The 25,502-nt window shown below is 39.0% G+C and overlaps 1 protein-coding gene across 1 annotated transcript; it reads right to left on the reverse strand.

Moving 5' to 3' along the window:
* Window positions 1-2,900: 2,900 nt before the first annotated feature.
* On the reverse strand, window positions 2,901-24,587 carry frrs1l (ferric-chelate reductase 1-like). Its single transcript, XM_061954855.2, has 5 exons — window positions 24,089-24,587; window positions 14,636-14,720; window positions 14,358-14,496; window positions 5,364-5,610; window positions 2,901-5,291 (listed from the first exon to the last, which is right to left on the reverse strand). Exons 1-5 carry the CDS (start codon window positions 24,324-24,326, stop codon window positions 5,119-5,121), a joined length of 882 nt encoding a protein of 293 aa, XP_061810839.1. The 5' UTR covers window positions 24,327-24,587; the 3' UTR covers window positions 2,901-5,118.
* Window positions 24,588-25,502: the final 915 nt, after the last annotated feature.

Below are 25,502 nucleotides of genomic sequence, written 5' to 3' on the forward strand. Positions count from 1 at the left end.
TGAGCATTCCTCAACTTTATCAGTATTTATTGCCACCTTTCCCAACTTCTTTGTCACGTGTTGCTGGCATCAAATTCTAAAGTTAATGATTATTTGCAAAAAAAAAATGTTTATCAGTTTGAACATCAAATATGTTGTCTTTGTAGCATATTCAACTGAATATGGGTTGAAAATGATTTGCAAATCATTGTATTTCGTTTATATTTACATCTAACACAATTTCCCAACTCATATGGAAACGGGGTTTGTAGATTGCACAGTACAGTACATATTCCGTACTATTGACCACTAAATGGTAACACCTGAATAAGATTTTCAACTTGTCCACGTAAATCAATTCACGGTTTAATGTTTGCATTATTTTCACGAACCGCCTTCCTACATGTGGCAGATAAAAACAGCAAAAAAAAATTGCCTTTGGCTACAATCTGGCACATTAACATTTGATATGTCCATTAATGTGCATCAATGTACTATAACAAAGGAATTGTACTAACCATCTATTAACAAGCTTATTGGTCTGTTTAGTGGGACAGGCCAAAGTTAGTAGTTTATAAATTAATTACTGTTTCTGTGCGGCCCGGTAGCTAATGCGTCACGGACCGGTACCGGTCCCCGGACCGGTGGTTAGGGACCACTGATCTACAGCACAAAAGCTGAGATTCAGGCATTTAAAACTGTATAAATTAATCTTAGCGTATTACATACAAAATGGCCCCACATCCTTTTTTTATGGAAGGTGCTTGGGGGAATATATTTGGAGACTTGGGAAATATCAAATACTACTGATTTTACTACCTCCGCTTACATCACAGTTTAGCTTTAAATATGTGGCTTGTACTTGCAGAAATTGGTTTGTGACATCTAAATGTTCTCATTTCAGCAGAGAAAATTTTGATTTTAAATATTCCATCCATCCATTTTCTACCGCTTGTCCCTTTTTGGGGTCGCGGGGGTCCTGGAGCCTATCTCAGCTGCATTCGGGCGGTAGTGGGGGTACACCGTGGACTAGTCGGCTCCTCATCGCAGGATTTTGAATATTATTTTAACAAATATTTCATTGATAAATGTGTAGTTGTAGAGTTACATATCATATGTGTGTCCTTAATATAACTTATTTGTATTTCTATTTTTTTATTTTGTTACTAATTAGGTGAGGGGTGTCAAACTTGTTTTATTGAGGGCCACATCGCAGTCATGATTTCCTTCAGATAGCCATTTGTAAGAGTGAATATATGTGAATATATTTGAATATTAGCCTTGTTGCAGGATTACTCCTTGTTCCTAATATATGTTTGATGAATAATTTGCTATGAAATCGTATGTCAAGGTCACAAGCAGACATTTAAGTATTTATGTTTGGGAATGAAAAAAATATCTTTGGAACCTATTTTTGCATCATTAGATTAATATTAAAGTGTACAACATGTGTATTATGTCAAAATTAAAAGAAAACATATATTACTATATATACCGGTAATTAAGCCAGAAAGTGCACTATTATTTCCAGTCTTTCGCAGGCCACTTAAATGGTGTGGTGGGCTATGTTAAATGATGGCTACATTAAATAAGGTGGTGGGCCACATTAAAAGGGTCATATTATGTTGTTTTTTTCTTTATTTAAAACACTTCTTTGATTGGTCAAAATTGTGCATAGATTATGTTTTACAGACCATCTTCAAGCCGCTTTCTGACCGTCTCTTCAAGATGCATGTCTTATTGACGCGCCTCCACTTTGACTGTGTCTTCTCTCCGTCAACCATGTTTTGTTTTTAGCTCTTCCATAAGGAGTCTACTGAAAGATATAAGTTAGAGCGATACTCTATTTTGTATTACAAATGGCAACAGCGGAGGATGGAAGTGCATGTACGAGTCAGTCTGCCCCACAACAAGAGGATAGCGAGATAGAAGAAGCTTATTGACTTCAATGTCGGACTACGATGGCGGACTCGCGCAAAGATCTTCGGGTACATTTCCACCTTATATGGATATAGCCACAACTGGGGAAAAACGTCACACATTGGGAAAATTCAAAACGGCTAGTTTTCGGGGAGGTATGAAGGAAGGCAAGATTGTTTTTGTAAATATATCCGCCTTGCTTTCAGGGTTTGAGTTCACAATGTTGTGACTTATGCAAATCCTGTGGTTCGGTTGGTACAGCGGCCGAGCCAGCCACTTCAGGGTTCCAGGTTTGATCCCCGCCTCCGCCATCCTAGTCACTGTCGTGTCCTTGGGTAAGACAATTTACCTACCTGCTCCCAGTGCCACCCACACTGGTTTAAATGTTACTTAGATAATGGGTTTCACAATGTAAAGCGCTATGAGTCACTAGAGAAAAGTGCTATATAAATATCATTCACTTCAAATACATAAAAATAGGTACCAGTAGGTAAGAAACGTTGGTTTTGCTTAATAGGCTCCCTTTAAATGATCCGGCTGACCACATGGTGTGGCGTACCACATTAAATCATGTGGTGGGCCACATTTAAATAATGCGCTGGACCACTTTTAATTATGTGGCTGGCGACATTAATTTGTTTTGACAAACCAAATTGCATAAATGATGTGGCGGACCACGTTAATGCAGTTGTGGGCCACATAAATGACATGGCGGACGACATTAATTGATGTGTGAGGCCAATTTGTTGGCCTCACACATGTCATTGAACCACGTTAAATGACATGGAGGGGTCACCTCAAACAGTTGTGGGCCACATAAATGAAGAGGCAGACCACAATAAATGAAATGGTGGACCACATTAAATGACAGATCTGGGCCACAGGCCTTGAGTTTGACACCTGTGCACTGACTAGAAGCCCACATACTGCTAGTGGTACTATAGTAGAGAATTGATCATCTAAGCAGTTTATAGTGTGCATGGAGTGATGAACAGGACTCATTACTATCAACACATTTTTATTGTAATATTCTAATAGTGTTTTGTAGGCATCATGTATGCTGCTTTAATGGGAGAGGCGCCGTAAGTTATTGCATTTATTATCTGAGCTAGCACTCTCTCTCATTGTAAAACACAGTCAACATACTGCCCAACAAACATCTGGCAATGTTTATAAAATAAAATTATTGTTAAAAAATAATTAATACATATAAATTAGTCAAGCCTGGCAAAAATAATGAAGGTATTTCACAAATTAAATGCACACTGGTAGTTATAGAAAAATGGCCAATCAGAGAAAATGGGTGATCAAGTCATGAAAAGATGCAGGCTGTTATTAGTTCATTTCTCTCCTCAGTGAAGTTCATCACGAGCCAGTGAACATTCGCCATCTGCTCTTTTTTGCTTCTCAGTGGGGATTTTCGAGCGCATGCTTTGATTTTATCCACAAGTCCTCATAATTTGAATAAAGCTGCAAAAAAACTGGCCACTCTCAAGTGAGTTTAGCGTATGGCACCTTTAGAATATACTCTAGTGTAGCTGTAGTGTGTTTCAGATATACAAACCCCGTTTCCATATGAGTTGGGAAATTGTGTTAGATGTAAACATAAACGGAATACAATGATTTGCAAATCATTTTCAACCCATATTCAGTTGAATATGCTACAAAGACAACATATTTGATGTTCAAACTGATAAACATTTTTTTTTTGCAAATAATCATTAACTTTAGAATTTGATGCCAGCAACACGTGACAAAGTTGGGAAAGGTGGCAATAAATACTGATAAAGTTGAGGAATGCTCATCAAACACTTATTTGGAACATCCCACAGGTGAACAGGCAAATTGGGAACAGGTGGGTGCCATGATTGGGTATAAAAGTAGATTCCATGAAATGCTCAGTCATTCACAAACAAGGATGGGGCGAGGGTCACCACTTTGTCAACAAATGTGTGAGCAAATTGTTGAACAGTTTAAGAAAAACCTTTCTCAACCAGCTATTGCAAGGAATTTAGGGATTTCACCATCTACGGTCCGTAATATCATCAAAGAGTTCAGAGAATCTGGAGAAATCACTGCACGTAAGCAGCTAAGCCCGTGACCTTCAATCCCTCAGGCTGTACTGCATCAACAAGCAACATCAGTGTGTAAAGGATATCACCACATGGGCTCAGGAACACTTCAGAAACCCACTGTCAGTAACTACAGTTGGTCGCTACATCTGTAAGTGCAAGTAAAAACTCTCCTATGCAAGGCGAAAACCGTTTATCAACAACACCCAGAAACGCTGTCGGCTTCGCTGGGCCTGAGCTCATCAAAGATGGACTGATACAAAGTGGAAAAGTGTTCTGTGGTCTGACGAGTCCACATTTCAAATTGTTTTTGGAAACTGTGGACGTCGTGTCCTCCAGACCAAAGAGGTAAAGAACCATCCGGATTGTTATCGGCGCAAAGTTGAAAAGCCAGCATCTGTGATGCTATGGGGGTGTATTAGTGCCCAAGACATGGGTAACTTAGACATCTGTGAAGGCGCCATTAATGCTGAAAGGTACATACAGGTTTTGGAGCAACATATGTTGCCATCCAAGCAACGTTACCATGGACACGCCTGCTTATTTCAGCAAGACAATGTCGAGCTACGTGTTACATCAACGTGGCTTCTTAGTAAAAAAATGTGCGGGTACTAGACTGGCCTGCCTGTAGTCCAGACCTGTCTCCCATTGAAAATATGTGGCGCATTATGAAGCCTAAAATACCACAACGGAGACCCCCGGACTGTTGAACAACTTAAGCTGTACATCAAGCAAGAATGGGAAAGAATTCCACCTGAGAAGCTTAAAAAATGTCTCTCCTCAGTTCCCAATCGTTTACTGAGTGTTATTAAAAAGAAAGGCCATGTAACACAGTGGTGAACATGCCCTTTCCCAACTACTTTGGCACGTGTTGCAGCCATGAAATTCTAAGTTAATTATTATTTGCAAAAAATAAATAAAGTTTATGAGTTTGAACATCAAATATCTTGTCTTTGTAGTGCATTCAATTGAATATGGGTTGAAAAGGATTTGCAAATTATTGTATTCTGTTTATATTTACATCTAACACAATTTCCCAACTCATATGGAAACGGGGTTTGTATATCTAATGCTGTGTCTCCTGACAAAAACAAAATGGCCACTTGTTTTTATTGCTGCTACATCTTCCCTTCCTCCGCCTCTGTCTTCACGGTGTTCCCATCAGCAAGTAGAAGGTGAGGGCTACTATGAGCAGTAAGCAGAGGGGGGAGTTGAAGGTCTGGTAGGCAGTGGAGGGCATGAAGATGTCCTCGTACTTGTAAATACTGATCATGCGGTCGCTCACAGGAGGATTGTCGATGTCGTGTCTTGTGATGGAGCCTGGGGGACAATAGTGATGATGTTCAAGAGGGATGGAAAAAGGCAAAAAGTCCTGTAATGGCTGACACTGACCTTGTATGGCAGGCCCCCATGCAAACAGGTAGTACCACGACAGGTGGAGGTCCACAAGTGTTTCCTCGCGGGGCACATACAGAGGACGCTTAAAGCGACAGGTGACGCGGTTGCTCTCAAAGATGCCCTCCTCGTCTCTGGCAGGGTTTCTCTTGATCTCCTTTGCCCACTGGCCAACGTTGTAAAAGTGATGGATGCGTACGCGGCCATTATCGTCATGGACGCAGGCCATGACATCATCGCCGCCCTGTGGAAATAAGCAAAGGCTATAAAACGTTCAAAACAGTCTAAATTATCCTTAACTTTTTTTGTAATAATAACACGGTGGACCAGGAATTGATGGGTTGGTCGACATGCTGACATAAACGGGACTGAATCAATGGATTCCACTGTATTCCTCTATAATCTTGTCGATTGCATTGTACCATATGTCCCGGCAAGAAATCTGCGTTCAAAGAACTCCGGCTTATTAGTGATTCCCAGAGCCCAAAAAAAGTCTGCGGGCTATAGAGCGTTTTCTATTCGGGCTCCAGTACTATGGAATGCCCTCCCGGTAACAATTAGAGATGCTACCTCAGTAGAAGCATTTAAGTCCCATCTTAAAACTCATTTGTATACTCTAGCCTTTAAATAGCCCCCCTGTTAGACCAGTTGATCTGCCGTTTCTTTTCTTTTCTCCTCTGCTCCCCTTTTCCTTGAGGGGGGGGGGGGGGGGGGGGGGGGGGCACAGGTCCGGTGGCCATGGATGAAGTGCTGGCTGTCCAGAGTCGGGACCCGGGGTGGACCGCTCGCCTGTGCATCGGCTGGGAACATCTCTACGCTGCTGACCCGTCTCCGCTCGGGATGGTGTCCTGCTGGCCCCACTATGGACTGGACTCTTACTATTATGTTGGATCCACTATGGACTGGACTCTCACAATATTATGTCAGACCCACTCGACATCCATTGCTTTCTGTCTCCCCTAGAGGGGGGGGGTTACCCACATATGCGGTCCTCTCCAAGGTTTCTCATAGTCATTCACATCGACGTCCCACTGGGGTGAGTTTTTCCTTGCCCGTATGTGGGCTTTGTACCGAGGATGTCGTTGTGGCTTGTGCAGCCCTTTGAGACACTTGTGATTTAGGGCTATATAAATAAAGATTGATTGATTGATATTTACTATATTTAGTCTTCAAACAAGTTTATATTTTTTCACCAATGCCAAATAAAAGGCTGTGAGTCAACTTCCTGAGCTGTCGGGAAAGTGAAAAAAAAGTGAAAAGCAACACTTCCAACTATAAAAGTAAGTTATTTGATCAATTTAAAATTGATTTAAAATGCAAAAAAACTACATTGGTTAAAGGAGAGTTGTTGTTGTGATTTCAAACAAAAACACAGGACAGTGTTGGGGAAATGTATAGAAAATGTTGACAGCCTTATAAACCTTTACTGTATATACAGTTATTTATACAAACTGACTACTCTAAAGTAAAGTGGAACCTCAAAAGTTAAAGTACCACTGATAGTCACACACACACACTATGTGTGGCGAAATTACTCTCTGCATTTGACCCATCCCCTTGTTCCACCCTCTGGGAGGTGAGGGGAGCAGTGAGCAGCAGCGGTGGAATCATTTTTGGTGATGTAACCCCCAATTCCAACCCTTGATGCTGAGTGCCAAGCAGGGAGGTAATGGGTCCCATTTTTATAGTCTTTGGTATGACTTGGCCGGGGTTTGAACTCCCGACCTACCGATCTCAGGACACTGTAACCACAAGGCCACTGAGCAGTTTAAAATGTACAATTTACAAATTTACATTTACAATAAATTAAATGTATTCAATTTACAAACTACTCATGTTACAAACTTTTCTATTTACGAACCACAGGCCGAATACAAATATGCCATGGTGAACGGGCCTTGTCTCTGTGTACGAACATTCCATCCACCCACTGTGTGCCTGCAGCGCAGCCATTTTGTGCTCGGCAATACTTCCATTGTGGGCGGGTGGGTCGATCTCTGGTGCTCACTGCTCATTCCGTCATCTGAATGCTGCTGTTAGCTACTATGCTACTTTGTGTGCTTTTGGTGTGTTTTTAGCCATTTTATAACATGTTTCTAGTTTTGTTAGCTCAATTTGTGTCTAAAGGCAGCAATAGACAAGCAATGTGTGGTCTGAAACATTCAGGAAGTATCCGCAGCGTTGTCGACACTGCTTTCCACATCCCCCTCCCTTCCATTTCCATTGCACGCAAACAGTATTAATCGACAAGGTAAAGTGCATTTTATTTTTTATTCCTAACCATTGTAGTGACCTGGCTGTTAAAGTTAAGGAGTTTTGTGATTTCAGTCTGTGACACCACAGGGCTAGCGACAATGTGTGTGTCTGTCAGCAGTACGGCTGCATGCGAGGACAGTTCAGCTAATGTATTTTTCGGACCATAGGGTGCATCTTTCAGGTCTATTCTCATACAAAAGGTGCACCGAATTACAAACCCTGTTCCCATATGAGTTGGGAAATTGTGTTAGATGTAAATATAAACGGAATACAATGATTTGCAAATCCTTTTGAACTCATATTCAATTGAATACACTACAAAGACAAGATATTTAATGCTCAAACCCATAAACTTTTTTTTTTTTTTTTTGCAAATAATAATTAACTTAGAATTTCATGGCTGCAACACGTGCCAAAGTAGTTGGGAAAGGGCATGTTCACCACTGTGTTACATGGCCTTTTCTTTTAACAACACTCAATAAACGATTGGGAAGTGAGGAAACTAATTGTTGAAGCTTTGAAAGTGGAATTCTTTCCCATTCTTGTTTTACGTAGAGCTTCAGTCGTTCAACAGTCCGGGGTCTCAGCTGTCGTATTTTACGCTTCATAATGCGCCACACATTTTCGATGGGAGACAGGTCTGGACTGCAGACGGGCCAGGAAAGAACCCGCACTCTTTTTTTACGAAGCCACGCTGTTGTAACACGTACTGAATGTGGCTTGGCATGGTCTTGCTGAAATAAGCAGGGGGCGTCCATAGTAACGGCGCTTAGATGGCAGCATATGTTGTTCCAAAACCTGTATGTACCTTTCAGCATTAATGGTGCCTTCACAGATGTGTAAGTTACCCATGTCTTGGGCACTAATACACCCCCATACCATCACAGATGCTGGCTTTTGAACTTTGCGTCGATAACAGTCAGGATGGTTCGCTTCCCCTTTGGTCCGGATGACACGATGTCGAATATTTCCAAAAACAATTTGAAATGTGGACTCGTCAGACCACAGAACACTTTTCCACTTTGCATGAGTCCATCTTAGATGATCTCGAGCCCAGAGAAGCCGGCGGCGTTTCTGGATGTTGTTGATAAATGGCTTTCACTTTGCATAGTAGAGCTTTAACTTGCACTTACAGATGTAGCGACCAACTGTATTTAGTGACAGTGGTTTTCTGAAGTGTTCCTGAGCCCATGTGGTGATATCCTTTAGAGATTGATGTTGGTTTTTGATACAGTGCCGTCTGAGGGATCGAAGGTCACGGTCATTCAATGTTGGTTTCCGGCCATGCCGCTTACGTGGAGTGATTTCTCCAGATTCTCTGAACCTTTTGATGATATTATGGACCGTAGATGTTGAAATCCCTAAATTTCTTGCAATTGCACTTTGAGAAACGTTGTTCTTAAACTGTTTGACTATTTGCTCACGCAGTTGTGGACAAAGGGGTGTACCTCGCCCCATCCTTTCTTGTGAAAGACTGAGCATTTTTTGGGAAGCTGTTTTTATACCCAATCATGGCACCCACCTGTTCCCAATTAGCCTGTACACCTGTGGGATGTTCCAAAAGAGTGTTTGATGAGCATTCCTCAACTTTATCAGTATTTGTTGCCACCTTTCCCAACTTCTTTGTCACGTGTTGCTGGCATCACATTCTTAAGTTACTGATTATTTGCAAAAAAAAAAATGTTTATCAGTTTGAACATCAAATATGTTGTCTTTGTAGCATATTCAACTGATTTTGGGTTGAAAAGGATTTGCAAATCATTGTATTCCGTTCATATTTACATCTAACACAATTTCCCAACTCATATGGAAACGGGGTTTGTATAAGCCCCATTAAAGGAGTCATATTATGATTTTTTTTCTACATCTGAAACATTTTCTTGTGGTCTACATAACAGGTAATGGTCGTTATTTGGTCAAAATGTTGCATAAATTATGTTTTACAGATCATATTTAAGCTGCTTTCTCACCGTCTCTTTAGAATGCGCCATTTTGTGGGCGGTCTTATTTACGTGCCTCCACTTCGACAGCGTCTTCTCTCCGTCAGCCATGTTGTAGTTTTTACTTTTTCTTCCTTTTGGAGTCTACTGACAGATATAAATTAGAACTGTACACTACTTAATATTAGAAATGGCAAGAGCGGAGGATGAATGCCCCATAACAAGAGGATAGAGAAAAAGAAGGAGCTTATTGACTATGGTGCGGACTACAATGGCGGTACTTATGCAGATCCCAAATACACATCAGCAGGTACCACTAGGTAAGAACAGTTGGTCTTGCATAACATTGTGAAACAAAACACCAGATAATATGTCTCCTAATAAGTGACATTTTTTGGTCAAGCAGTGAGGCTTCATAGCTTCCCAGAGTTGTACTAAAACATTTTGACAGATTTTTGAGCGGCATGTGTAATGTTCTCTATTCTCAATAAAACATCAAAGTTTTAGTGTTGCCTGCTTACGGGTGCTTGCTAGCATCATTTGTTGAACAGATGACTGTCAACCTGCAATCCACACGTATCTCTTATGTACTGTATATACTGTATATATACTGGTCACACTTATTATTACACCATGTACCAAATAAAATTGCTTCGAAGTCGGTAAGCTCAACCTGAATTAATACGTACATTAGGCGCACCGGGTTTACAACGTTACAATGTCGATTTTTGAGAAAATGAAATGATTGAAAGTGTGCCTTATAGTGGAAAAATACGGTAGTTGTTGTTGTTTTGACTTTATTAAATAGAAAGTGGATACATCATCCCCTTAAGTTTGTTTGATATACGGTATTGTGTTCAAAGTGTACAAACCTTTACTAAAATATGGACTTTTGTCGAGGCTGGAATCCATTATTTATGTTTACGTCGTTTTTTATGGATACATTTGCATTGATATACACACTTTTCTATTTACAATCCCCGTTCAACAAGCAATTTTGTTCGTAAATATTATCCACTTATTATTTCTATAGTTCTTTGAAAATACATACTGTAAAAAAGATGCTTGCTGAGATGTATGATAGATCTTGTATCCATTGACAATTGCCCTTTTCCACCGCTGAAACCTTTTCAGGAACTTTCACATTTACCCAGGTAAGTAAAGTTTCCCCTGTGTTTCCACCCAAAACTACCCGGTTAGATTGAATTATTTAGGAACTATTTTAGTTTCTGCCAGCGAGGTGAGACTTTTGGAAGGTTCTTGAAACTTTCGAGGGGGCGGGCTGTGCTGTCGGCCGCTGATTGTTTGAACACATTCATTCCTAAAACTTATTTTTTCAAACACACGACCGCCATTACGGAGCAGGCCAGGACAATTTGTTTACGTCCCATTTCTTGTGTAATTCTATTACAACATATTAGACAACGAAGAAAAACCCCCAAAAGGAACTCTCGACTTGCAGGAACTTTTGTGGGGCATCTGTGTGCGGAAGACCGCTGATCAGTGGAACTATCTTGCAGTGTTTTTACTCAGCCGTAGTCTTTGAACTATATGCAGTTTAATGTTGTTTATTATCTTTTTACAAACTTCATTTTGGTACGCCAAAGTTCGAGAAGGGGACAGATTATTTTTAAAGTATTTACAGAAGAGTATGTAGTATTCAGCCAGACTCGAAGTGGCAACCTCAGGTGCTTACTACTCTGAGACTTTGTTGGATGAATGTGAAATAAAGGAGGCAGTAAACGAGTGGAACGGAGGTAAATCACATCAAATGTTCACTTTTTACTTTATTGGTACATGTAAAAATAGTCAGTGACCTGTCATTTGTGTACAAACCCCGTTTCCATATGAGTTGGGAAATTGTGTTAGATGTAAAAATAAACGAATACAATGATTTGCAAATCCTTTTCAACCCATATTCAATTGAATGCACTGCAAAGACAAGATATTTGATGTTCAAACTCATAAACTTTTTTTTTTTTTGCAAATAATAATTAACTTAGAATTTCATGGCTGCAACACGTGCCAAAGTAGTTGGGAAAGGGCATGTTCACCACTGTGTTACATGGTCTTTCCTTTTAACAACACTCAGTAAACGTTTGGGAACTGAGGAGACACACTTTTTAAGCTTCTCGGGTGGAATTATTTCCCATTCTTGCTTGATGTACAGCTTAAGTTGTTCAACAGTCCGGGGGTCTCAGTTGTGGTATTTTAGGCTTCATAATGCGCCACACATTTTCAATGGGAGACAGGTCTGGACTACAGGCAGGCCAGTCTAGTATCCGCACTCTTTTACTATGAAGCCACATTGTTGTAACACGTGGCTTGGCATTGTCTTGCTGAAATAAGCAGGGGCGTCCATGGTAACGTTGCTTGGATGGCAACATATGTTGCTCCAAAACCTGTATGTACCTTTCAGCATTAATGGCGCCTTCACAAATGTGTAAGTTACCCATGTCTTGGGCACTAGTACACCCCTATACCATCACAGATGCTGGCTTTTCAACTTTGCGCCTATAACAATCCGGATGGTTCTTTTCCTCTTTGGTCCGGAGGACACGACGTCCACAGTTTCCAAAAACAATTTGAAATGTGGACTCGTCAGACCACATAACACTTTTCCACTTTGTATCAGTCCATTTAGATGAGCTCAGGCCCAGCGAAGCAGACGGCGTTTCTGGGTGTTGTTGATAAACGGTTTTCACCTTGCATAGGAGAGTTTTAACTTGCACTTACAGATGCAGCGACCAACTGTAGTTACTGATAGTGGGTTTCTGAAGTGTTCCTGAGCCCATGTGGTGATATCCTTTACACACTGATGTCGCTTGTTGATGCAGTACAGACTGAGGGATCGAAGGTCACGGGCTTAGCTGCCTACGTGCAGTGATTTCTCCAGATTCTCTGAACCTATTGATGATATTACGGACCGTAGATGGTGAAATCCCTAAATTCCTTGCAATAGCTGGTTGAGAAAGGTTTTTCTTAAACAGTTCAACAATTTGCTCACGCATTTGTTGACAAAGTAGTGACCTTTGCCCCATCCTTGTTTGTGACTGAGCATTTCATGGAATCTACTTTTATACTCAATCATGGCACCCACCTGTTCCCAATTTGCCTGTTCACCTGTGGGATGTTCCAAATAAGTGTTTGATGAGCATTCCTCAACTTTATCAGTATTTATTGCCACCTTTCCCAACTTCTTTGTCACGTGTTGCTGGTATCAAATTCTAAAGTTAATGATTATTTGCAAAAAAAAAAATGTTTATCAGTTTGAACATCAAATATGTTGTCTTTGTAGCATATTCAACTGAATATGGGTTGAAAAGGATTTGCAAATCATTGTATTCCGTTTATATTTACATCTAACAAAATTTCCCAACTCATATGGAAACGGGGTTTGTAGTTACCAGCCTCAACACGAGTGAACAGAATGCTAATGTAACAAGTTAACACTAAATCCGATGTGTTTGTGTCGTAGCCGTGGGATAAACATTAAGATGTATTCTTTATATATTGTTGTTTACAGCAGAAATGGACCATAAGGACTCGCCTGACCCTCATGAATTCATCATTTACTGAGAGGACGACTTTCTGAATGTTGGACACCTGAGGACAAAAGCCTGATTTTTTTTATGAACATTCGGTACACTTAATTTTTAAATCACATTGTTTTGTATATTATTGTTTTGTATTTCATTTACTTACACTATAGTTAAAAGAAATATGACATAATATTGTTTATTTACATAGTATGATTGTAGAAATTTGTATAAACTACATTGTAAAAAATGACCGTAAAAACTATGGAAATTGTTAAAAAGCAACAGTAAACACCTTAAAATCAAAAATAGTTACTCACATTAATGCAGTGAATTCCTACAGTAGATAACCTTAATTACTATGGTTATAATATGTAGAAAACACATGACTTTACTGTGAAAATGTAAAAAAAAAATGTACGATGTATTTGCAAATATTGTAATGTCACAAGCATGCAACGACTCTAAACTTTTCTTTATTCTGTCGAAATTAAAGATTTTACAGATTGTACTTTTAAATGTAGAGCATACCTAATTGTTTTAGGGGTTTGTGTTAAAGCAGTAGCCTAGTTAACTTTTGGCTAACAACATGTTTTCTTGTATTTTTGTGGTAAGTCGTTTGAGAAGTTGACAGGTTATGTCCATGCGCTTCATTGTAAACTGCATCCAAATGAACCAGGCTGTGTGTTTAAGTGTGTTGGAACTTGCTGCAAGCAGCTATTTATCAGATACGGGAGCATTTAAGGCTCGTTTTTAGTAGCTCACTTGTGGTTTGTCCAGTGAAAGGTTGTACAAAAACGTTCTAGTTAAAAAACGTTCTAGTTAAAATCATCATATAACGCTCAGATGTCTCGGAAACACAGGAATTTTGCAGATGCTAGTGTTTATAACAGGTTGGTGCAGTGGTTAGCGTTCGTGCCTCACCGTGAGAAGGTCCTGAGTTTGATTCCCCCTGACTGTGTGGGTTCTCTCCAGGTACTCCGGCTTCCTAGGCTGATTGGCAACACTAATATGGGCCCTAATTAGTTTTACGGTGAATTCCTAGCAACCACAGCTGCTGGTATTTTAACGTACTGTAAATTGCGTGGCTTTTTTTTTTTTTACAGTGTACCCTGAACTGTGAAATGTGGTGAAAACTAAAAGTACACACTTCTAAAGGAACCTTTAGTTCCAGTAACTAGAGGTTCCAGAAACTTAAAGTTCCTGAACTTTTAGTGTAAAATGACCTAATATTTTTCTAAAGTCCAGCTGCTCACCATTTTCTTGTCAGAGGAGAAACCTACAGCCACCCAGCCGTCAGTGTCTGCACTCATCTCATATTCTACATCTGTGCCGATGCGACGGTAACTCAGGAAGTAGTCACATGTCTCAGCGTCGCAGCCGGGCTTTCCATACCTGAACACACACACACACACACACACACACACACACACACACACACACACACACACACACGCACACACACTCAAGGCAATCGAACAGTACACTGGGTGTGTGTTTTTTGTTCAAGAGACATTTGCTGCTTTGCTCTCACCTGATGCATCCTTTGGTCACTCCACAGTCGATCACTTTGATTTTGGCAAACGGGTCCACAGGTGGAGCGGTGGGAAATGGATAACCTGCAAGGATGCAACATAATCACTGTGTCTCCCCAACGCACAGTTGTGCAATTATGACTAACGATTGATTATACCACAATCTCATATAGTCTGTATTGCTCTACTGCTATCAACAATCAGCTCATAGCAATATACAGTATATTTTACGTAGAGGCCTATTTCTCTAACAAATCATACACTGTAGTGGTCATGATCCATCAAAAAACTGAATCTTTGACTGGGTTTCGGATGGTCGGAGAGTATGGGACCGTGCAATATATCAATTCTAAAATCCCAAAGAGGAATGTGTTACAGTAATTGACAATTTTATGCGACGTATACAACCTTGCCACCAACTCAGCAGAGCCCATTGGTGCATATTTTGGAAAGAACACCAACTTTTATGCAAAGAGACCAAGATAACTGAAACATTGGGGAATGATCAAAAACAGATTGAAGTTTAGGGTCATCGAGTTTCTTGAAATTTGTTGGACCTTTGGAGGATTTAATAAGATTTGAAAGGGTTCTGTTTTTTGGGGTCACCCTGTATATGTTTTAGCAAGATTGGTAGATTGGAAAATTGTAAGACTAATGATGAACGATATGAACATTTTATATTCAGTCATGTTATTTCATTATACCGTATTTTTCGGAGTATAAGTTGCTCCAGAGTATAAGTCGCACCAGCCGAAAATGCACAATAAAGAAGGAAAAAAACATATATAAGTCGCACTGGAGTATAAGTCGCATTTTTTGGGGAAATGTATTTGATAAAACCCAACACCAAGAATAGACATTTGAAAGGCAATTTAAAATAAATAAAGAATAGTGAACAACAGGCTGAATAAGTGTACGTTATATGAGGCATAAATAACAACAACTGAGAACGTGTCTGGTATGTTAACGTAACATATTATGGTAAGAGTCATTCAAGTGAAGTGAAGTGAAGTACATTTATATAGCGCTTTTTCTCAAGTGACTCAAAGCGCTTTACATAGTGAAACCCAATATCTAAGTTACATTTAAACCAGTGTGGGTGGCACTGGGAGCAGGTGGGTAAAGTGTCTTGCCCAAGGACACAACGGCAGTGACTAGGATGGCGGAAGCGGGGATCGAACCTGCAACCCTCAAGTTGCTGGCACGGCCGCTCTACCAACCGAGCTATACCGTCAAATAACTATAACATATAGAACATGCTATACGTTTACCAAACAATCTGTCACTCCTAATCGCTAAATCCCATGAAATCTTATACGTCTAGTCTTTTACATGAATGAGCTAAATAATATTTGATATTTTACGGTAATGTGTTAATAATTTCACACATAAGTCGCTCCTGAGTATAAGTCGCACCCCCGGCCTAACTATGAAAACAACTGCGACTTATAGTCCGAAAAATACGGTACTTATTTATTATATTTCATATTTCAGTTATCCTGGCCAAAATCACCCCTGTTATTATTATTATTATTATTATTGCGGTATTGTAGAATGTGGTAAAAAAGTATTTATACAGACACTGAAATCTGTTGACCAAGTTAATATTTTTAAACTAAAACAAACACGTTGTTAGAAAAGCCACAATTTGTTCATAGTTTGTGTTTCTTATGCTTCACTGGGAATGTTGTAGTCTTATATTATGTAAGCTTTAATTATAAATGAGTAACAAATAAAATCAATCATTATTTCCTCGTGGCATCCTACTCTGTTCAGTGGTCCTTATAAAAACACTTCTGTATCGTATTCCTCCGAGTATGGAACGATCACTCTGTCTAAAAGAGCACAGCTTGTAGGTTCAAAGTGCACAATTGAATATCTTGGTTACTCAGACAGTAATGTGTTTATATAAGATTGAATTGGGGTATGTCGTTCCTTAATGGGGAAAGACGTTAAGGTCTCTTGTTTTTTAATGTTAGCATTTAAGCTAGCGAGCTGGCACTCGTCACTCTGTGCAGTTATCAATCACGTTTTTTCAATAATTTCAATTTAAAATGATAACACTTACCGTCGGGAATTTTATTGCGGTTATCATTATTACCTCATATTGTTACATCCCTAGAATAGACCCAGCCAAATAAAACAGTTGCTAACATCAGGGACACATCCACAGCGGGCAGCCCAAATTCAGGATAGTCCTCATCCTGAAAGACTCCAGAAACAGAACCATCGAACTACTGACCAAGAACCTGCCTTATAGCACCGTATGGGAGCTCCTATCAGGCATCATAACAGACGAGTAGGCAAATGGATACATGAGCAGAGCACAGAAAGGTATTAACAATAACACCAAGGGAGACAAATACCAGCTACTACAATACTACTACAGGTCAATTTGCTGAGCACCAACCTGTTCACCTACGACTCAATCCTACAAACACGGATATTGGAGTACCTGGAACCAAATAACAGGACTCTAAAGACCTTCATCAAGAGTCCATCCCAGCTGCACTCTGGTTGAAGGCAGCGTACACCCTGGACAAGTCACCACCTAATGGCAGGGCCAACACAGATGGACAGCATTCACACTCACATTCACAAACTAGGGCCAGTTTAGTGTTGGCAATCAGCATATCCCCAGGTGCATGTTTTTGGAGATGAGCGGAAACATGTAAACAGAACATGTAAACTCCACACAGAAAGACCCAGGACCTTCCTATTGTGAGGCACGCGCACTAACTACTGTGCCACTGTGCTGTCCCAGTGGCTCTCCAAGTACCACCATAATGACCAACATTAAAATACAGTAGCGTACTAGGCCTACTTATTCATTACAAACAAGGCAGAGAATTAATTTAACAATTATATTTAATGTTTTGCCTACTGTAACATTACACACAGTTTGAACAGTAACATTGTGTTTAAACATTTAAATAAGTGATTATTTGGTGTACCACTAGATAAAGCCCACCTATTACAGTTTGAGAATCCCTGATGTAGATGATATGTAACAAACAGGAGGTGCTATAATGTTGCTTCAATGCCATTGTAAGTATATTCCTTGTACTAACCCCGTTTCCATATGAGTTGGGAAATTGTGTTAGATGTAAATATAAACGGAATACAATGATTTGCAAATCCTTTTCAACCCATATTCAATTGAATGCACGACAAAGACAACATATTTGATGTTCAAACTCATACACTTTTTTTTTTTTTTTGAAAATAATAATTAACTTAGAATGTCATGACTGCAACACATGCCAAAGTAGTTTGGAAAGGGCATGTTCACCACTGTGTTACATGGCCTTTCCTTTTAACAACACTCAGTAAACGTTTGGGAACTGAGGAGACACATTTTTTTAGCTTCTCAGGTGGAATTCTTTCCCATTCTTGCTTGATGTACAGCTTAAGTTGTTCAACAGTCCGGGGGTCTCCGTTGTGGTATTTTAAGCTTCATAATGCGCCACACATTTTCAATGGGAGACAGGTCTGGACTACAGGCAGGCCAGTCTAGTACCCGCACTCTTTTACTATGAAGCCACGTTGATGTAACACGTGGCTTGGCATTGTCTTGCTGAAATAAGCAGGGGCGTCCATGGTAACGTTGCTTGGGTGGCAACATATGTTGCTCCAAAACCTGTATGTACCTTTCAGCATTAATGGCGCCTTCACAGATGTGTAAGTTACCCATGTCTTGGGCACTAATACACCCCCATACCATCACAGATGCTGGCTTTTCAACTTTGCGCCTGTAACAATCCGGATGGTTCTTTTCCTCTTTGGTCCGGGGGACATGACGTCCACAGTTTCCAAAAACAATTTGAAATGTGGACTTGTCAGACCACAGAACACTTTTCCACTTTGTATCAGTCCATCTTAGATGAGCTCAGGCCCAGCGAAGCCGACGGCGTTTCTGGGTGTTGTTGATAAACGGTTTTCGCCTTGCATAGGAGAGTTTTAACTTCCACTTACAGATGTAGCGACCAACTGTAGTTACTGACAGTGGGTTTCTGAAGTGTTCCTGAGCCCATGTAGTGATATCCTTTACACACTGATGTCGCTTGTTGATGCAGTACAGCCTGAGAGATCGAAGGTCACGAGCTTAGCTGCTTACGTGCAGTGATTTCTCCAGATTCTCTGAACCCTTTGATGACATTACGGACCGTAGATGGTGAAATCCCTAAATTCCTTGCAATAGCTGGTTGAGAAAAGTTTTTCTTAAACTGTTCAACAATTTGCTCACACATTTGTTGACAAAGTGGTGACCCTCGCCCCATCCTTGTTTGTAAATGACTGAGCATTTCATGGAATCTACTTTTATACCCAATCGTGGCACCCACCTGTTCCCAATTTGCCTGTTCACCTGTGGGATGTTCCAAATAAGTGTTTGATGAGCATTCCTCAACTTTATCAGTATTTATTGCCACCTTTCCCAACTTCTTTGTCATGTGTTGATGGCATCAAATTCTAAAGTTAATGATTATTTGCAAAAAAAACAATGTTTATCAGTTTGAACATCAAATATGTTGTCTTTGTAGCATATTCAACTGAATATGGGTTGAAAATGATTTGCAAATCATTGTATTCCGTTTATATTTACATCTAACACAATTTCCCAACTCATATGGAAACGGGGTTTGTAAAATGTAAGGGATTCTTCATTGATCCTTGTGTCAGTCCTCTACAAAGTATGCTGGAAATATGAAAATTATGACGCGTTCAGTTTATCGCAGCACCAAGCAAACAATCTGAAGATTCCCTTATGTAATTTCCTAGATATGGTCAAATTTTTTTAAGGCGCACACACAAAATAAAAGTAACGTTATTAATATCACTACTACGGATAATATTAACAAAAAAAATCCTCAAAACAACCCACTATCTAAAATATGGGCTTTTTAAACATAAGATCCTTGTCTCCCAAAACGTTATTAGTTAATGAGGTCATTAGAGACAGCAATCTTAACGTCTCAGCGAAACCTGGTCGCACTAATATACAATGAAAACCTTAACTTTACCCCTAACCTAAGTAATAAATATAAATCATTTTAGGTGCTTATTATGAGGTATGTCACACCGCTACCTCTTTACCTGGCTGTTATCTACCGCCCCACTTCAGAGTTTGTCACTGAGCTAGTGACGCATGTCGACAATATAATTATAATGGGGGATTTTATTAACTATATGAATACCCCATCAGACACTTTGTGCGTGGCGCTCCAGACTATAATTGATAGCTGTGGTCTTACACAAATAATAAATGAACCCACGCATAGCAACAGTAATATGATAGATCTTGTCCTTGTCCGGGGTGTTACCACCTCTAAAGTTATGGTACTCCGTACACCAGAGGTGTGGACTCGAGTCACATGACTTGGACTCGAGTCAGACTCGAGTCATGAATTTGATGACTTTAGACTCGACTTGACAAAATGTAAAAAGACTTGCAACTCGACTTAGACTTTAACATCAATGACTTGTGACTTCACTTGGACTTGAGCCTTTTGAATTGACATGACTTGACATGACTTGCTACTTTCCCCAAAACCCAAAGATGAAAAAGTTATTCGGGAGCGCTCCGTATTTTTCATCGTGTACTTGTCTATCAGCGTTGCGTGTGTCAGCTGGTGTGGTCTCAGTACAACAGCCAATCAAATTAGATCTACTTTGTTTTCATCACACAGCATTCATCCAATCAAATTGCAGGACAACCAACGAAGAAGACATGTCCAAACCACACGCCAGTGAACAAAAAATGATACCAAAAATAATTTTGTTTGGGTATAAAAATTACGAGGTGGTCAACACAAAACGGTTTGCAGTATACAACACATGCGGTTCGAAAATTACTGATGGAGAGGCAACAACTTCCAACTTCGTCCGGCATTTGAAGTTGCACAAAGAACGGTAAGTTTTGAATGTAAGATAACGTTTATTGGCTAAGTAACGTGACTTTTATTTGCTGTGTAGTTAAATCAGTGAGGCTGTAAACTCACTGCTAACGTTATAACGTTATTGCAAACACGGGAATCTGTTGCAGTTCACTACCTTATTCATACTTTTTGTTCAGTGATTTTTTTCAAGCAGGGTTACGTTAGTCAATATATCACACGTAACGTTAGACGGCGGTCAGCAGCACCGCGTATTTTAGCCACCTAAAAAAAGACAAAAATACTAAAATAAAGGTCAGTTAAAATGTATACTATATTATGAATATGTGTACCGTTTTAGCTAGCTTTCTGACATACTGTTGGTTGTTTACCTCAGTGGTCCCCAACCACCGGGCCGCGGCCCGGTACTGGTCCGTGGATCGATTGGTATCGGGCCGCACAAGAAATATTTTTTTTTCTTTTCTTTTTTTAATTAAATCAAAATAAAAAACACAAGATACACTTACAAGTAGTGCACCAACCCAAAACAACTCTCTCCCCCCTTTTGTTCTGGGCATTGAACATGAAGACTCTTCCTTCACTGTTCCGAGTGGCCATGAGAGTCTTGGCAGTGCCTGCCTCCAGTGCTCCAGTGGAGCGAGTTTTCAGCCATGGTGGCATCATACTACGCCCCCATCGTGCACAAATGACTGACAGACTCTTGGCTAATTTGGTCTTTTGCAAATGCAATGCAGCATAGGGCCCTGACATATAAAAAGTACAACTTTTTTGTTATGTTCACGTATATGTCATGTTTTTTCAATGTTAACACTTTTGTACAAATAAGTACATTTGCACTTTATTTTTCAATGTGTTTGTTCTGTAAAGGAATGAGTTAATGTTTAAAATGACTGGTTAATAGTGCTATTATAAAGTGCAATGTCAGCACAATTTTCTTTCCTGCAATTTAAAATGCACTTGTTTTAATAAATAAATACAGCGTTTGAAAAGCATACACAATCTGTGTTAATATATTAGTCTGTGGTTAAAAGGACTTGAAAGGACTCGAAACTCAAAATGCAGGACTAAGGACTTGACTTGAGACTTTCCAGTCTTGACTTTGGACTTGACTCGGGGCTTGCCTGTCTTGACTCGGGACTTGACTCGGACTTGAGGGCAAAGACTTGAGACTTACTTGTGACTTGCAAAACAATGACTTGGTCCCACCTCTGCCGTACACTAAAGTAATGTCCGATCATTACCTATAAAATTCGAAGTTCTGACTCCTTGTCAACAAGCTACTAATAATAACTGCTTTAGCAGGCACCACATTAATGCTGTCACAATTATGACTCTTGCTGGCCTACTGCCTTCGGTAATGGCCAATGGCCAATCCCAAATTATGTGGGCTCTATCGATAACCTCACCAACAACTTTAACGATGCCCTGCGCGACACCATTGATAGTAGAGCACCGCTAAGACTAAAAAAGGACCCTAAAAGGCGTACCCCCTGTTTTACAGAAGAAATCAGAGCTCTTAAACTATCATGTAGAAAGCTGGAACGCAAATGGCGTGCAACTAAACTTGAGGTTTTCCATCAAGCATGGAGTGATAGTTTAATAATTTATAAACGCATGCTTACCTTAGCTAAAGCTAATTAATACTCTCCCCACATCTGCGTCCCCCTCCAAGGTTTCTCATAGTATCCCATTGGGTTGCATTCTTTCCTGCCCTGATGTGGGATCTGAGCCGAGGATGTCGTTGTGGCTTGTGCAGCTCTTTGAGACATATGTGATTAAGTGCTATATAAATAAACTTTGATTGCTTGATTGATTTAATGTGTTACAATGATTGCTGTCAAAATGTAAAAACAAAACAATAAAATCTGACTGTGCACAGCACTGTACTTACCTACAATAATAATACCAATAGCAATAATACATTGTATAAAGTCACTTTTCTCTACTGTGTTTATATATATATATATATATATATATATATATATATATATATATATATATATATATATATATATATATATATATATATATATATATATATATATATATATATATATATTACCAGAGGTGGGTAGTAACGCGCTACATTTACTCCGTTACATCTACTTGAGTAACTTTTGGGATAAATTGTACTTCTAAGAGTAGTTTTAATGCAACATACTTTTACTTTTACTTGAGTATATTTATAGAGAAGAAACGCTACTTTTACTCCGCTACTTTTATCTACATTCAGCTCGCTACTCGCTACTAATTTTTATCGATCTGTTAATGCACGCTTTGTTTGTTTTGGTCTGTCAGACAGACCTTCATAGTGCCTGCGTTTCAACAAATACAGTCACTGGTGACGTTCACTCCGTTCCACCAATCAGATGCAGTCACTGGTGACGTTCACTCCGTTCCACCAATCAGATGCAGTCACTGGTGACGTTGGACCAATCAAACAGAGCCAGGCGGTCACATGACCTGACTTAAACAAGTTGAAAAACTTATTGGGGTGTTACCATTTAGTGGTCAAATTGATGGATGGATGTACGGAATATATACTGTACTGTGCAATCTACTAATAAAAGTTTCAATCAATCAATCAAAAGTGTGAAGGAAAAAAGACCCTTTTTTATTTCAACCGTACATCCCGTCAAAAGCCTAAAGACTGACTGCACAGTTCCTGTCTTCACAATAAAAGTGCCGCTCCATCGCGCCTGCGCTTTCAAAACAAGAGTCTCCGAAAGCCAGCGCAAACAAGCTAGCAAGCTACGGAGTTTGCCGCCAATGTATTTCTTGTAAAGTGTATAAAAACGAATATGGAAGCTGGACAAATAACATGCCAAAAACCAACCACTTTCATGTGGTATTAGACAGAAAGGAGGAACTTTTTTTCTCCTCCATTTGAAAACGTGGACGCTATCAGCACTACTGTCTGATTACAATCAATGCAAGTCATCATAATCAGGTAATACACCAACTTATATTCTTGTCTTCATGAAAGAAAGGAATCTATATGTGTTAAACATGCATGTATATTCATTAAAACACCTTTAACATGTAAACAAAAACGGCAAAATAAATAAATACAAATTATATACTGTATATATATATATATATATATGTGTATATATATATATATATATATATATATATATATATATATATATATATATATATATATATATATATATATATATATATATATATGTATATACATATAAATGTGTGTGTATATATATATATATATATATGATATGTGTGTGTATGTTACTCATCAGTTACTCAGTACTTGAGTAGTTTTTTCACAACATACTTTTTACTTTTACTCAAGTAAATATTTGGGTGACTCCTCATTACTTTTACTTGAGTAATAAATCTCTAAAGTAACAGTACTCTTACTTGAGTACAATTTCTGGCTACTCTACCCACCTCTGTATATTACACACACAATACAATCAGATGGGGGTTGAGGTCGCCACCCTATGGGGGAGCTGGCCTGGGTGCTGAAATCCTTTCCTGCAAGTATATAGGATATACTATATCTATCTGGAGGTATAAAGAAGTATTACTCACTGTCATCAGACAGATATCTGGACTCTAAGAACTCGGAGGCGAAGGTACTGTAAGAATCCTTATGGTGCTCCTGGTGGCCCGGCTCTCCATGATCTCCTTGGCCGGCCCGCAGTGCTCCCTCGTCGGTAGGGCTCGGCGCGACCCCCCGCCATCCGCTACCGGAGATCAGCATCGTCCACAGCACTAACATCACGACCACTCTATCGTATTTTTGTTTTAATTTTTTCATTAAGTACATTACAAATAGAGGTCATAAATCAAATAGAATCCTCATTGTTGTCCGAGTCCCTTCCCAGGTGTCCATCTTCACCGTGTCGTCATCCTCTATGGATGTTTATTAGCAGCACCATCATGGTGGACTAACAAGGGGGTTCCCTTTGTCTTAAATTGGTTGTTTTCACACAAAACTAATCGTTGATCAGCCTTATTTGTAATCTAGCTGTCTAATTTACACACACAATTGCAATCCTCCTTGGAATCAATCCTAAAACGCCACTGAAAGAAGCTAATTATGACGTGTGAGGGTGTGATGGTTTCGTCCATCCGGTCTTCACTTTGCTGTCTGTCAAACATGGCCGCCAATCAGCAGGAGATACGTCATCAGATTCCGGAAATCTTTATTTTTTTATTTTTTTATTTATTTTTTTAAACAACCCTGTATTTTAATTTGACAAATGTGTTCATTATTACTACTATGTTGATAACAATAATAATTGCAGATGTGCCTGAATTGAAATGACTACTGTATTCAAATCAGCAACAACAAAAAATTGCAAGCAGCTTAATTACTTCTGAAAATGACAAAAACTATTATATTGTTAAATTATTATATTACCATTAAGTTTTTACTCACATTCAATAAAAAATTAATTTTATCATCATAAATCATAATTAATATAATATGCTATTAATATTGGTTTAAATTACTTATCAAGTAAAAATGTAATCAAGAACAAAAGGGTTTAAGATTGGAGTTATATTTACTTGAGTAAGTTACATGTATTACATGTATTTATAAAAATGAGTAAGTTACATGTATTTACTAATTATTTTTTTATTTGGAATTATTTATTGTTTGAGTGTATTATTTTATTGCAAAACATAATTAATTATTTATTTGAACAAATAAAAAAAATTAAAAATAAATAATGGGAAGTAGGCATAATAGTGAAAATAATACTACTACTAATAATACACATAATAAATTATGTTTATTTAAAAATGTCATACATGACACATATTTACCAGTTAATATTATTTTTAGCATTGTTTTTTTTAAATTACCATCCTATCAATATTTTTTTTATATAATAATATGAATTATTAGTTAGAATATGTTTTTAAATCAATACAAATCAATACTATCAGCCCTTTCACACACTTGTAATTAAGGGCTACATAAATAAACTTTGAT

The sequence above is a fragment of the Nerophis lumbriciformis genome, linkage group LG04 (assembly GCF_033978685.3).
Source record: "Nerophis lumbriciformis linkage group LG04, RoL_Nlum_v2.1, whole genome shotgun sequence".
NCBI lineage: Eukaryota > Metazoa > Chordata > Actinopteri > Syngnathiformes > Syngnathidae > Nerophis > Nerophis lumbriciformis.